Source organism: Rhodamnia argentea, chromosome 5 (assembly GCF_020921035.1).
Source record: "Rhodamnia argentea isolate NSW1041297 chromosome 5, ASM2092103v1, whole genome shotgun sequence".
Classification (NCBI taxonomy): domain Eukaryota; kingdom Viridiplantae; phylum Streptophyta; class Magnoliopsida; order Myrtales; family Myrtaceae; genus Rhodamnia; species Rhodamnia argentea.
This window is the reverse complement of record NC_063154.1, coordinates 11,253,767-11,267,712: the sequence shown is the minus strand read 5'-3', so window position 1 is coordinate 11,267,712 and position 13,946 is coordinate 11,253,767. Positions and strand designations below refer to the sequence as shown.

General features: G+C 37.4%; 2 protein-coding genes and 1 pseudogene across 2 annotated transcripts; 1 reads left to right on the top strand and 2 right to left on the bottom strand.

The window, feature by feature from the left end:
• Positions 1-3,073: 3,073 nt before the first annotated feature.
• Positions 3,074-3,685, bottom strand: LOC125315202 (annotated as a pseudogene).
• A 3,895-nt stretch (positions 3,686-7,580) lies between these two features.
• On the top strand, positions 7,581-8,259 carry LOC125315166 (putative germin-like protein 2-1). The gene has a single exon (XM_048279392.1). It carries the CDS (start codon positions 7,581-7,583, stop codon positions 8,247-8,249), a length of 669 nt encoding a protein of 222 aa, XP_048135349.1. The 3' UTR covers positions 8,250-8,259.
• Positions 8,260-10,050: 1,791 nt separating this feature from the next.
• Positions 10,051-10,962, bottom strand: LOC125315168 (germin-like protein subfamily 1 member 7). The gene is made up of 2 exons (XM_048279394.1): positions 10,851-10,962; positions 10,051-10,732 (listed from the first exon to the last, which is right to left on the bottom strand). The coding sequence occupies exons 1-2, from the start codon at positions 10,960-10,962 to the stop codon at positions 10,179-10,181; spliced, it is 666 nt and encodes a 221-aa protein (XP_048135351.1). The 3' UTR covers positions 10,051-10,178.
• Between the last annotated feature and the right edge of the window lie 2,984 nt (positions 10,963-13,946).

Here is a 13,946-nt window from a genome sequence, read left to right as displayed (position 1 = left end):
TTGATGTATAATAGTCGTGTAACCTATAGAGAAAAAGAGATGAGAAATTCAATTATAAAAATATGTCATCATTAGGAGCTAAATGTTATAGGATTATAGGATGGCTAAATGGATAAGTTAAAAATAAGACAAGTGGCATCTAAATTATTATTAATTAAATTGAATGTAAAATATTGGCTTGGAGAACAAGAAATGGCATCTAGAATATTCTCAAGGGAATTAAATAAAATAAAAATACAATTGGCTTGGAGTGCAAGTTAGCATATAAAGACAAAATAGGCTTAGAAAACAAGTTGGAATAAGAGGACGACATATGGAAAGAGCATAAGACGAATCTGACTTGGGAAACAAGTCAAAAATATAAGACAAATAAAATAGAAATATAATATAATATTTGGCTTGAGAAACAAGCCAAGCATATAAGACAAAATTGAATTAGAAAAAGTAACCTAGGATCTTTAGATACCTTAGGCTAGCCATGTGGCAAAATCAAATGGTATATCTAGAATATTCTATGCCCGTAAATTTTTTAGAAAAGATAAAATAAATTAATTTTACTATAATTAATAGATATAAATAAGACAAATAAATATAATAATAATGAAAAATACCCTATAATGGGTATGAGTTATGGAGAAGTTTCTAGAATCTAAATTGTCTTAAGTGGCATAATAAAAGGATGACACATAGTAAAACTTGGAGAAGAAGTTGGCATAAAAAGACAAATATGACTTAGGGAACAAGTCAAGCAAATAAAATGAAAATGTCAAATTTTAGCTTGGAGAATAAGCCAAGGGAAAACTCCAAGGAGGTGATGCCATATGGAAAGTATATAAGGACAAATCCGACTTGTGGAGCAAGTCAAGAAAGGCTATAAATAGCACCAATGCCCTTAGGGTTTAGGCCATCACCTCTCTCCCTCTCCCTCTCTCTAGCCGAACACTCTCTTTCTCACTCCCTCATTTTTCGGCCACCAAGCACCACCACAAGCCGCTATCACTGAACCGCCTTCGGAGACGCCACTGCCAAACACGATATGGTCGGCCAATCTGTTTATTTTACGGTTATCTACTAGAGGTAAGTGATATCTAACCCTTATCTAGGTCGTAAAGCTTTAGCTATTCTAATGCTTGCCTAAAAAGTATATGATATGTTGGTCGGGGACTAAGTGCCACACGATGGCGCGTGTCTCATGGGGGCCACCTCTTGAACCCGGGACCATTGTGATGCATGCTCTCCTTGGTCTTGCTACCTTTGGTGGTGAAATGATATGATATGATATGATATGATATGATATGTTATGTTATATGTCTCATTCGCAAGGATGAGAGGGCCTCACGCATATATGAAAAGGGTGGATCCACATGACATGATATGATAAGATATGTGTACACGCCTCATCCGCAAGGGTGAGAGGGTCTTAAAAAGTGCGCAATATGATATGAAAAGTGCAGATGTTATGCATATATGAAAAGGAATCGGAAGCGATTCGTATATGATATGATTGCTTGCATTATGAATTATACCTCTAGCTTGCTTCCTATATTTGGTTTAGATATTCGCTTACTAAGATAGTTGTATCTCACTCCTTATCTTTTCAGATTTGTAGGTAATGGTAAATCCCCCTCCTCGTTTCAATATTATTATGTTCGTAGAAGCTTATTGTATTGATGTCGTGGCTGTGAAATAAGAAGTAACTCTTAGATGCTACATGACTACCGTATGGGTGGATGAAGGTTACCACATGTTGATTAAAAAGCAAAGCAAAGATGAAGCTCTTTTGATTGAGAAAAAGTGTTGCATGAAGATGGATGGCGTGTATCTTAGGCGATCGATCTACATGGAGGAGTTTCTAGAAGCCGAAGGCAACTTTTTGGGACATTTTACCATCCCGAAGTAGAGAACCTAAATGGAGCCATGTTATGATGCATATATATGTTGTAGATCGATATAGTTTGATGTAAATGATATGGACAGATGAAGCATATTATTACTCATAAGTGTTCCCCCTAGATTTTTAACTAATCGAAAGCTTAAAATGAAATCGTTTCCGCATGCGAATCATTGATAAGAGTGAAAACAATTAAGGGTCGATTTTGAGGACGGTGTACACGGGACACCACATGTCCTCCCCCGCAGCGTCGCGATTTTACGATCCTTATACGGTCTCGATTTATAAATGGCGTAAAGCCGTAGTGTTTTTGGAGGAATTCAAGAGACCGAGAGCCCTAAAGGGGCTTTCGCCTCCTATCACGGGTACGAGGGTCGGGTCGGGGCGTCACACACTCCATATGTATTTGAGGACATGGCACATGCCACATAGGCTGCATAGTCATTTAGTTAGTTTTTAGTAAAGTTTAGCCCGAATTTCCCAACAAATCCCTAACGTTTGGTCCAATTGCATTTTTGCTCCAAGCTTTTTTTTTCTAAAAAATTTCCAACTTTCACTCTAGCGCGTCCAAAATTGTCATTAATTTCTTCAAAATTATCAACATTAGGGCCAAATTATTAGAACATGTGTTTTCATCGATATCTTCACCTTCATATGAAACAACAATAATCTTCACATGTGGATAATCATGAATAAACTAGTGGGTAGATTTGAAAGTAAAGTGAAAGTTGGGCGTTTTTTTAACACAGAAAAAGTTGGAGTGGGGATATTTTGTAGACAAAGAAAAATCGAGGCAAAATTAGGATCGGATCTAAAATTGAAGTTTTTTTCAGAGAATTACCCTGCAAAGTTTTAGTACGTGTAAACATTACCCATAATTTTTTTATTGGTTAATTGCTCTCAATTAATCACAATCCGTGCAAATGGAGACAACGAGCGACACAGACTTCACAAAATGTGATAAACACAAACCCCTTTGGGAAAAAGTGGAACCGCAGAATCTGTTGGAAGTAAAAGAAGAAATAAAAAAAGGGACGGACCCAAGCATGTCTGGCTCATATCTATCATAAAAAATGATCTTTTTATTACTTCAGGCATTCATGACCAGTTACATAAAGAGCAATTCGTTTATTCGGAAGCAATTGTCAATCTAAGTAATCACGTATAGAGAATAGTGGGGTAATCCAGACTTCTTGGAGGTCAATGCATCCACTTAGTTGTTGTCATACCTAAACTGCACCTGGAGGTAGTCAACCACCTTCTTGTCCAGTTGGAAGGCCTTGGTGAGAACATCCGCCGAAATGGGCAGCTTCGACCCGAAGACTGCATTAGCGATGGTAATGACTCCTGGGTTCTGGCTACTCAGAGCGGCAAAGGCCAGTGCAGGGGTGTTTCCGCTGTTCAGCTGGAAGTGGATGAGACCGATTGGGAACACAAACACATCGCCTTTGTACAAGACTTTGGTGAGGAGTGTGTTGTTGAATTGGTTGGATGTGATGAAGCCGACAAGTATTGTGCCCTCAGCTACGACCAGAATCTCGGTCCCACGCGGGTGAGTGTGGGGAGGGTTTAGGCCACCCGGAGCGAAGTCGATACAAGCCATGGAACTGCCAAGAGTGTTAAGTCCTGGAAATTGGTCCATAAAAGCGGGAGTGACTTTCGATCCAAGCGGGTTCGTGGTATTTCCCGGGTATCTGAACCCCTTAAAGAGGAAATCATCTGCTGTGCTGTGACTTGTTTTGGGTCCTTGCAAAACTTTCCATTCACAAATACTGCACAAGAAACAGAATTCATGTTATTAGGCTTATCCAGGCAGAAACTCTTTTGGGAGCTATTCCTTTAGGATCAATAGAACAGAAATATAAGAGGGACGCTATAGCAGAGCTCCAACCTTTAGGCTACATTTGGTCATCCGGATTTCTAGTCGGGATAAGATTAGATAGGATTGGATATGAAATCCAGGGATTTTGCCATAATCCTATCCAGTGTTTGATAAATTGCAGTAATAGAGCCGGATATATTCATATCATATCACGTTCATTGTTTGATATTGACAATATATCAATGTAAATGAATTTGAAAATATACAAGCGAACCGCAAGAATATCTCACAATTCACTGCCAAATCCGGTAAGAAAAAGAAAATATAACCATTCATCTTTGTGACTGAAAAGTTTTGTATCTCTCGCTATATTCGTTAAACTTCAATATGAAATACAAAGTTACGGAGAATAATGATGTTTGAATTTTTTTTTTTTCTGTTTTTCTTAGACTTTCGATGAGAACCGAGAAGTTATGAAGGAGAAGAAGTTTCAACTCTCTCTATTTTCGTAAAGCTTGATCGTGAACTAAAAAATTACAAAGCAGTCATGAAACTTCCACATGAACTAAAGATATAAAAGAGAAGAAGATGGAGATGCTAGTTTTTTTTTTTTTTGGAAATTTCATTGCTCCTCGTTCTTCGAGAATTAGAAAAATCATTTTCAAGTTTGAATATATTCACTTAAAATCTGGGTTCTTCTACTTCACTTTTACTTATTTTTTAATTATAAATCTCTTTTTTATGATTATTTTGATTCGCTTCCATCATTTCTTAATAAACTTTTTCATTAAATAATAAACTATACAATTTTACTTAAAATATGTAACGATATAGATACTAGAATATATATATATATATATATATATATATATTTGTAGACACACACATACAAACTATTTATTATAAAGAAGAAAGAAATTAAATTATGAATAAGATTTATAATGAAAAAAATGAAAACGAGGTTTTATTTATTTATTTTGAGTTTCTTTTTAACATTAGAATTCAAATATATTTAAATATAAATATAAATTTATTTTTATTATATAAGAAGTTTGTTATTTAGAAAAATAGTTTTTATACCATGAACAAAAGAAATCCTATTCACCTTTATCCCATCTCTCCCATGAGATAATTTTATCCGGGCTATATCCCATTTATATCCCATTGTATCATATTCTGCGAGAGAACCAAGGATAGAATAAAATTTATCCTATCTAGACTTTTATCCCGACTGCCAAACGTAGCCTTAGGGTCATTGATGGCCACGCAAAGTCCCGAAGAGGACTCGGGTCGAAGGCAAGAGTGGTGGCGGTTGCCCAAGCCAAGATGAGAAGGCTAATTGGTAAAAACTTCATAGTGGTTGGGCAGCGGAGAGTGGGGGCTTTGATGTCTTCTCTTCTGTTGTTTGCTTGAGATGGGAGTGAGATGTCATGTATGGAGACAATGTCCCTTTTTATAGATGATGGTGGTGTTGATCCCGTGCTAAATTTTCACCGATAAGTAACACTTCCCAGATCTGTACCAAGTCTCCAATGGTTGTAGTTTATTTCTTATTCCAAGAGATGAATTGTTCCACATCTGCTGCAACATCATGCCTTCTTACTTTGACCCTTCCTCTATCCCAGATAAGAAAAAGCATGTCATCTTAAGTGTCCGGTTTCCTTCTTTACTGTTTTGATGTCCTGCGTAGGTTCAGATTCATCCGGATTGAGAGAGGGTCAATACTTCTCTAAGTGCACCGTATGATCATATCGATCTGTCAATTGAAAATGATGTAGGTAGCAGTGTTTTCACATGGATCTCCATCCTCCGCCTCTCCATCCTTCACTAGGAAAACACTTGCCTGGCTGCCGATTCACTTCTATGGATATCGTGTTTACTTTCTTATACAAACATGCAGGGTGTTTCACACATAAAGAGAATATCCATGATAGATGCTTCGGTTGAGAAAACTTCCTAATATATTTTGAAGATGACAAAATTATCCTTAGTGTATCTTGAATATAATAAATGCATCCAAGTGTTTTTCTTCAGAAAGTGAAGTTTGTTGAATCCTCTCAAAAAGTTACTTCATAGATATTACCAAAGTAACGGGGTGAATATCATCATAGCTTATTCGCGAATATATTATCAAGGCATTTGATAGCTTCAGATTCTATGTGAGAGCTAAATATCATCAAATTACGAAGTCCACTTATGGATTTATATATTCAGATCAAACTCCATTAATTGCTTATATATTGTTAAAGCTAGTAATGTGGCTTGGATTTCTCGGAATAGAAAGCATTGCTTGATCTTCAAGCTTAAAGATTATTTTGCGACACAATGCAAGACATCTTTGATTGATTTCCAATCATTCCAAGACAAGCTACCCTACTTATGAAAACCAAGAATGGTTTGTATGGGTGATCTATCAACGGAGTTTTTGATTTTATTCCTCAACCACTCCTCAATTTTCTTTAAGCAATCTCGTTCAATGGGTTGACTGGAGAGTGATGCTTTGAGGACTGTCTAACGGGTAAATTGGAAGTGAAAGAGTATAAAAGAAGACCGAGGTCCTAAAGAGAAAAAGAGAGATCAAGAATCAAAATTCCAAAGTTCAAGAGAGCTTCATACTTGTCTTTTGCGAGCTTCAAATTGTAATACTTGAAAGCCATTGAAAGAGTGATCGTGCGAGATAGTGAAGCCTATCAAACTTGAGTATTATCACTTACTTCTATAACCTCTATTGATTGTCTAGTGGAATCCGGTCAGTAGGTTATCATCGTGGGAGACAGGATGTAAGCTTGCACTAAGCCGAAGCACTACAAATTATGTATGCAAATTTCTCTATCTCTCAACTCTTGCTAATTACTTTTGATAGAATCTTGCGCACTGGTGAATATCATCGTACCACTAATAATATTCAGACTTTGTTCTCACTCGTTTATTATAATACTCAACTTGATTGTGTTATTTCCACATTACTTTATCAAGTTTTGTTAAAATCACATGTTCACCCTCTTTTAGGTGATATTCTAACCTTAAACAGCCTCGGTTTTTTGGGGAAAACTCTAAATAAGGGCCCAGGTACCATCATTTTCTCAAAAAAAGGGTCTAATGTTGTTCTTATTTTAAATGAGGATGACAGTTTGAAATCATGGATTGAAGTGGCCATGGCTGTTTCAATTAAGGGCCTAACCGCACCTGTTGATTGGTTGGTAAATATTCTAAGCGGTCAATGGCATTTTCGTCAAAATATAAATTTAACATAAGTTTTAGTTAAATTAAATTAAAATTAAAAAAAGGAAGTACAGGCGGGAAGGTTGGGCCAGCTGCCCCACCGCCGACCATAGGCGAGGGTCGCCTTTTTTGAGATTGATATGGCCACTTCGGGCCCTCATTTGAAACAGTGTTCACTTCAAGCCCTTATTTGAGATAATAAGGGCACTTCAAGCTCTTATTTGAAATAAGATCCAATGCACTTATTTAAGAAAATGAGGACACTTCGGACCTTTATTTGAAATTGTCATAGTTTTCTAAGTATGGATACTCGTGCTCTAAAAATTTGAAAGTGTCATTTAAAGTTGAACTAGCCCTATGCATCCATTATAGACTAGAAAATCTGAGAATTTTAGAAAGATTGACCGACTAATTCTCGATGAGAACGCGTTTATTTTCGCAAGCAAACAACACGGAGGAATAAATAATTTTTGTGGACTTGGCAGCGTTCCTGGCTTCTGCCGCTTCCTGCAGGCCAATTGGCTGGGACAAAGTCAAATGACTAACTCCTATAAATGAAGTTGCTAACAGGCAGCAATTCACATCAATCCTCAACGAAACAGAATTTCCGAAACAGCCAAAACCAAGCCCAGAAATTTTTCGGCGATGAAGTTCTTTCCAACATTTGTCCTTTTGGCCTTGGCATCATCGTGTGCCTTTGCCTCTGACCCGAGTCCTCTTCAGGACTTCTGTGTCGCGGTGAACGACCCCAACTCTGCGGTGGTTGTGAATGGGAAGTTCTGCAAGGACCCGAAGCTCGCCATGGCAGATGATTTCTTCTTCACAAAGTTCAGATATCCAGGGAACACATCGAATCAGCTCGGATCCAAAGTCACGACTGCTTTCGTCGACCAATTCCCAGGACTCAACACACTAGGCATCGCCATGGCCCGCCTTGATTTTGCTCCATACGGTCTGAACCCTCCCCACATTCATCCTCGTGGCACGGAGATGCTAGCAGTCATGGAGGGCACGCTCCATGTCGGTTTCGTGACATCCAACCAATTAAACAACACTCTCTTTACCAAAGTCCTAACCAAAGGAGACGTTTTCGTGTTTCCACAAGGCCTCATTCACTTCCAGCTGAACATTGGACAAACGAATGCACTGGCCTTTGCTTTCTTGAGCAGCCAGAACCCGGGACTCATAACAATCGCGAATTCAGTCTTTGCGTCAAAGCCGCCGATCAATGTCGATGTCCTTGCAAAGGCTTTCCAAGTGGACAACAAACTGATCAACTATCTCCAAGAGCAGAACTGGTTTGACAACCATTAGTCAGGTGTTCACAAGAACAATTGTGTTTGTTCATTAACCTGTACAATTGGATACTTGTAAAATTGCTTGTTTATTGAGAAGAAACTCTATATCACATTGAGAAGCTTACATCGAGTATGAGCAGTGAATTTTCATTTTGCATCTTATCATCAAAAGGGCATAAGTGGTATTTTATTTTAAATTCCAGATCTATTTTGTTGTAATTAGCCAAAAAAAGACTTTACAAATATTTAGAGGGCTAAATTTTTTTATTGGTTTGGATTTTTCATTCGACACAATATTTAGCTAATTGAACTTTAATTGATAACAAGGAAACGGCCACAAATGACCCCAGACTATCCTTGTTGTCACATATTTATCCTAAACTTTTTCTTTAAGACATCAAAATTCTCAAACTCGTACATGTGTGGCCCATTTACACTCTGTCAAGGTACCATCAATGAACACAATTAAAAATTTGCCTACATGAACTGCTAAAGACAAACATTGTGGACATAAAAACGACGCAGCTTAAGTGAGATAAAATCTGCTCACGTGGCTTAAGTGTAATAAAAATGACGTGATTTTGGCTGGAAAATCCTTTGATGGAGTCTTGATATAGGGTAAATATATTACAAGGTACATGTTTGAGGTTTTTGATGTTACAAAAAAGTGTCATAGTGGGTATTATTTGAGATTTTGTCGTCACAAAAAAAAAAGGTTATGGGAAGATGTGTCACCGTGGACATAATTTGAGAATTTTTGTTTGTCTTTTCCCTCGATAATATAACATATTCAGGAATATCAACATGGCACCCCTGAATGGAAATGAACTTAAACGACGTAAGAATTTTTAAAATATGGCGTGACTCAAGTATAATTATGTACGCATTTCAAGCAGCTGCAAGTCTGGCATTCAAGATAAAAAAAAATGACAGGAGCAATTTTCTAATCTTAAAAGTCAATTTTGTTAAGTACCATTCATAACTAATTAAATGAGCCGCCAATTGGGCTGAAAATTAAGGCGCTCTCCATTTTACCCTTCTCTGTTGACATTACTAATTTAGTGACTAATTACATCTAATTAAATCAACAATCGATATAAAAAATGTCCGAAGTCTAAACATACAACTCGTAAACCATCATTCTCCTCTATAAAATTTAACAGCAAATCGTAGGAAAAAGACCGAGAGAAATTCGCCGTCTTCTTCATCATTTACCCTTCTTTGTCGACATTATGTTCAACGAGGCATGATGTGCATCTATGGCCTCCATGGTCACTCAAGGAATTGATTTCCTTTACTTGTTGCACTTGCATTCAAACTATATGAAGAGCTTCGAGGACTATTGTGCATACCTCGATGACGGGTGCGCTAACAATCAAGTGGATATTTGTCGCATCGTTGGAAAGGAAGGATAATGATATATAAAATTAAATTTTCTTTGATTGATCTTGCCCTGTTCATTTTTTTTTTTTTTTTGTGTTCTTTGTTTACGATCTTTAGTTTGATTGTTGATCACATGTCACATGCCACACAGACTGCAATGTCATTTAGTAAGTTTTTAATAAAGTTTGGTAAGTATAACATTACTCATAGTTATTTTATTTTATTTTATTTTTGAGTGCTCACGATTACATAACAATCCATGCAAATGGAGACAACAGATAATACAAACTCCATTATGAAATATGATATAACACAAATTTCCTTGGGAGAAAGTGCCACCACATAATCATAATCCATTGGAAGTAAAAGAACAAATCAATTAAGCATCAACCGAAGCACGCCCGGCTCAAATCTATCCTAAAGAATGATGGTTTATTACTTCAGACATTCATGATCAGTTACATAAAGAGCAATTCTTTATTGAGAAGCAATCGTCAATCTAAGTAATCACGTATGGAGAATATAACGGTAATCCTATGTCTTGGAGGTCAATGTATCCACTTTAGTTGTTGTCGTACCAAAACTGCGCTTGGAGGTAGTCAACCACCTTCTTGTCCACTTGGAAGGCCTTGGTGAGAACATCCACCGAAATGGGTGGCTTCGATCCGAAGACTGCATTAGCGATGGTAATGACTCCTGGGTTCTGGCTGCTCAGAGCGGCAAAGGCCAGTGCGGGGGCCTTTCCGATGTTCAGCTGGAAGTGGATGAGACCGATTGGGAACACAAACACATCCCCTTTGTACAAGACTTTGGTGAGCAGAGTGTTGTTCAATTGGTTGGACGTGACGAAGCCGACAAGCAGTGTGCCCTCAGCCACGACCAGAATCTCGGTCCCACGTGGGTGAGTGTGGGGAGGGTTCAGGCCACCTGGAGCGAAGTCGATACGAGCCATGGAAATGCCGAGAGTGTTGAGTCCTGGAAATTGGTCCACAAAAGCGGGAGTGACTTTCGATCCGAGCGGGTTCGCGGTATTCCCCGGGTATCTGAACCCCTTAAAGAGGAAGTCATCTGCTGTGACTTGCTTTGGGTCCTTGCAAAACTTTCCATTCACAAATACTGCATAACAAACAGAATTCTTGTTATTAGGCTTGTCCAAGCATAAACTCTTTTGGAGCAATTCCTTTAGGATCATTAGAACAGAAATCTATGAGTGACGCTAGAGCAGGGCTCCAACCTTTGGGATCATTGATGGCCACGCAGAAATCCTGGAGTGGACTTGGGTCGTAGGCAAAAGCGGCGGCAGCTGCCAGAGCAAAGACGAGAAGGCTAATTGGGAGAAGCTTCATTGCCGTTGTGCGCCGGAGGTTCGGGGCTTTGATATCTTCCTCTGTTGTTCGCTTGAGATAGAAGCGAGATGTCTCGAATGGAGACATTATCCCTTTTTATAGATGATGGTGGTTTTGACCCAGTACTAAATTTTCTCTGACAAGCAACCTTTCCCAGATCCATACCAAGTCTCCTATGTGGTAGTTAATTTCTTATTCCGAGAGAGGAATTATTCCACAACTGCTACAATAGAATGCCGCTCACTTTGACCTATCCTCTTTCCAAGAAAAGGAAAAGTATGTCATCTGATATGTAAGTGGGACTTCTTCAATCCTATTTAAATAGCCGGTTTCCTTCTATAATGTCTCGAAGCCATGCGCGATCCAAGTTCTGCTGGATTGAGCAAGGGCCAGTTCTTCTTGAGGCGATCATATGTTCAAATATTGTGTTGGCAATTGAACATAGATGCAGGAACCAGTGTTTTCACATGCATCTCCATCTTCCACAAGGAAAACACTTGCCAAGCTGCCGATTCACTCCCTATAAATGTCAAGTTCCCTTTCTTCTACGAAAATGTAGGGTGTTCACACATAAAGCAAAAATATCCGCAAATAATGAGTTCCCCCTGTGTGGGCTACATTAAGGTAAAAAAAGACACCTCAAGTGCTAATATTTGTGTACGATATTCACTTTAGTGTCAAATTTTTTTTTTTAGATCACTTAAGTGCTAATTTTTTTTAAAAAATGATTATTTAAGTGCCAACTCGATTGAGGTCGCCGGAATTTCTTGCCATTGGCACTAAAGTGATCGTTTTCTCTCCGTGGCACTAACATGATCTTTTTTGAATCACTCAAGTGTCAATTTTTTAAAAAAAAAAGATTATTTAAGTGCCAACTCGATTGAGGTCGCCGGAATTTCTTGCCATTGGCACTAAAGTGATCGTTTTTTCTCCGTGGCACTAACATGATCTTTTTTGAATCACTCAAGTGTCAATTTTTTTTAAAAATGATTATTTACATGCCAACCCCGGTGAGGTAGTCGGAATTTCTCGCCGTTGGTACTAAAGTGACCGTTTTTTCTCCGATTTGGCACTAAAGTGATTCAAAAAAAAATTTTGGCATCAAAGTGAGCGTTGTACACAAATATTGACACTTGAGGTATCCTTATGCCCTACATTAAGTGAGATTGATCATATTTAAATCTTTGGTTTCCTTGTATATTGTTTTGATGTCCTGCGCCATTCAAGTTCAGCTGGATTGAGCAAGGGCCAGTTCTTCTCGTGGCGCATCATATGGTCATATCGAGTTGTCAATTCAAGATGATGTAGGAACACTTACCAAGTTGCCGAATAGGTACAAATGGAATGAAATCAAACTTTGAGGTGTGGATTCATTTTCTTTGAGGAATTATTTTCCCCATGACATTGCTAATGGTTACTAGCAAATGTCCTTCGGCATACAATGAAATCTCCACCGAGAATATTAGTTAGTAATTCTAATATTTCTCCAAGAACTCTCAAAGGGAAACAATTGAAAAAGATAACTATATATCTTTGAAAAGAAATGAAAATGGAAGTTGGTGTTATGAATTGGATGGACACATTCAATAATTTATAGCGAAAATCTTTGAACATACATGACCTTTCAAATTTGAACAATTATGTCAGAATATATACAACCTTTTGAAGGTTGCATCCCCTTGAAATAACCGCGAATAAGTAAGCGCCAAGTGGAAGAAGAAACTTCTTCATTTTGAAGAAATAAAAATTTGAAATTAAATAATAAAAATAATTGTAACTCGTTTGTGAATAGCCAACTTTTTTGCTAGGACATCATGGTTATTTTATTACTTGAAATTATAAAACAATAAAAATAGTTGTACCTCCTTTGTGAACAGCGGCACTATTTTGCTAGGAAATAACAGTTATTTTATTAAATAAAAAATCCATAATTGTTGATTAGTGTCAAATTGAGTCCATGGCGCACTTATTCTTTTCGATGTGAGACAAGGCACCTCTTAGTTTGTTTTACAAAAAATATCAACGATCCCCCACTTTGTTTGTATAGCAAAATCACAAAATAAAATTTTAAAAATATACAGCCAAATTTCCATAAGATTAATATAAAGGTCTCTTTTGATTAAACATTTATTTAGTGCAACTATCTCAAAATTCTATAAAAGTTTAAGTAGTTGTAGCTTTAAACTTGTTACTTTAAATAATAGAATCAAACATACCACACATATGCTAGTCTCTTGTTTCAACAAGAAGTTTTGTAATTTGCTATACTATCATGGCATTGTGTTTGTTCCTATTTCATGAGTTATGTTTCGTAAGAACAGTACTATTTCTCAGCTCATCTTGGTGAAGTATTTACCACGTTTTTCTATTACTATTAAACACATTACTAATTTGTATATAAGTCATTGAGAGTATAACTCAGCCTCTAATAACATAACAGACAATACCGACTTCTCATGTTCGGGCTAGCATCGGTATCAAACAATCATTTTAGTAACTTGTTTTTACCCATTAAACCTTATGACTAGTGTTATACTAGTATTATGTAGGGTTATTATTACTATTGATTTTGGTCAAATGATTTTAGCCCCATTTCTTTTGAGGTCATCTTTACCACATCCCTTGGTAGAGTGTTTGTAAAGGGCGACCATATTCTAGCTTGACCTCACATAGACAATTGTTATGATACCATTTTGAACTAATTGTCTCACATACTCATATTTTTGACTGATATGTCTAGACTTACCATTATAAGTGCTATTTTATGCCCTTGCCAAAGTAGTCTAACTATCATAGTGAATGAAATAGGAGGCATAGAACTAGGCCATAATTTGATGTTCAACATTAAATTTCTTATCCATTGAGCATCTTTACCTATTGCTGCCAAAGCAATTAATTCATATTCCACTGTTGAGTGAGTTATGCATGTTTATTTCTTGCTCGCTCAAGATGTAGCACATCCACCTGACACGAAGATCCATCCA

Coding starts and splice junctions, on each gene's coding strand:
- LOC125315168 (XM_048279394.1), bottom strand. CDS start 10,962: ATGAAGCTTCTCCCAATTAGCCTTCTCGTCTTTGCTCTGGCAGCTGCC. Junction 10,733..10,850: donor GGCCATCAATGATCCCAAAG/GTTGGAGCCCTG, acceptor TTTGTTATGCAG/TATTTGTGAATGGAAAGTTT.
- LOC125315166 (XM_048279392.1), top strand. CDS start 7,581: ATGAAGTTCTTTCCAACATTTGTCCTTTTGGCCTTGGCATCATCGTGT.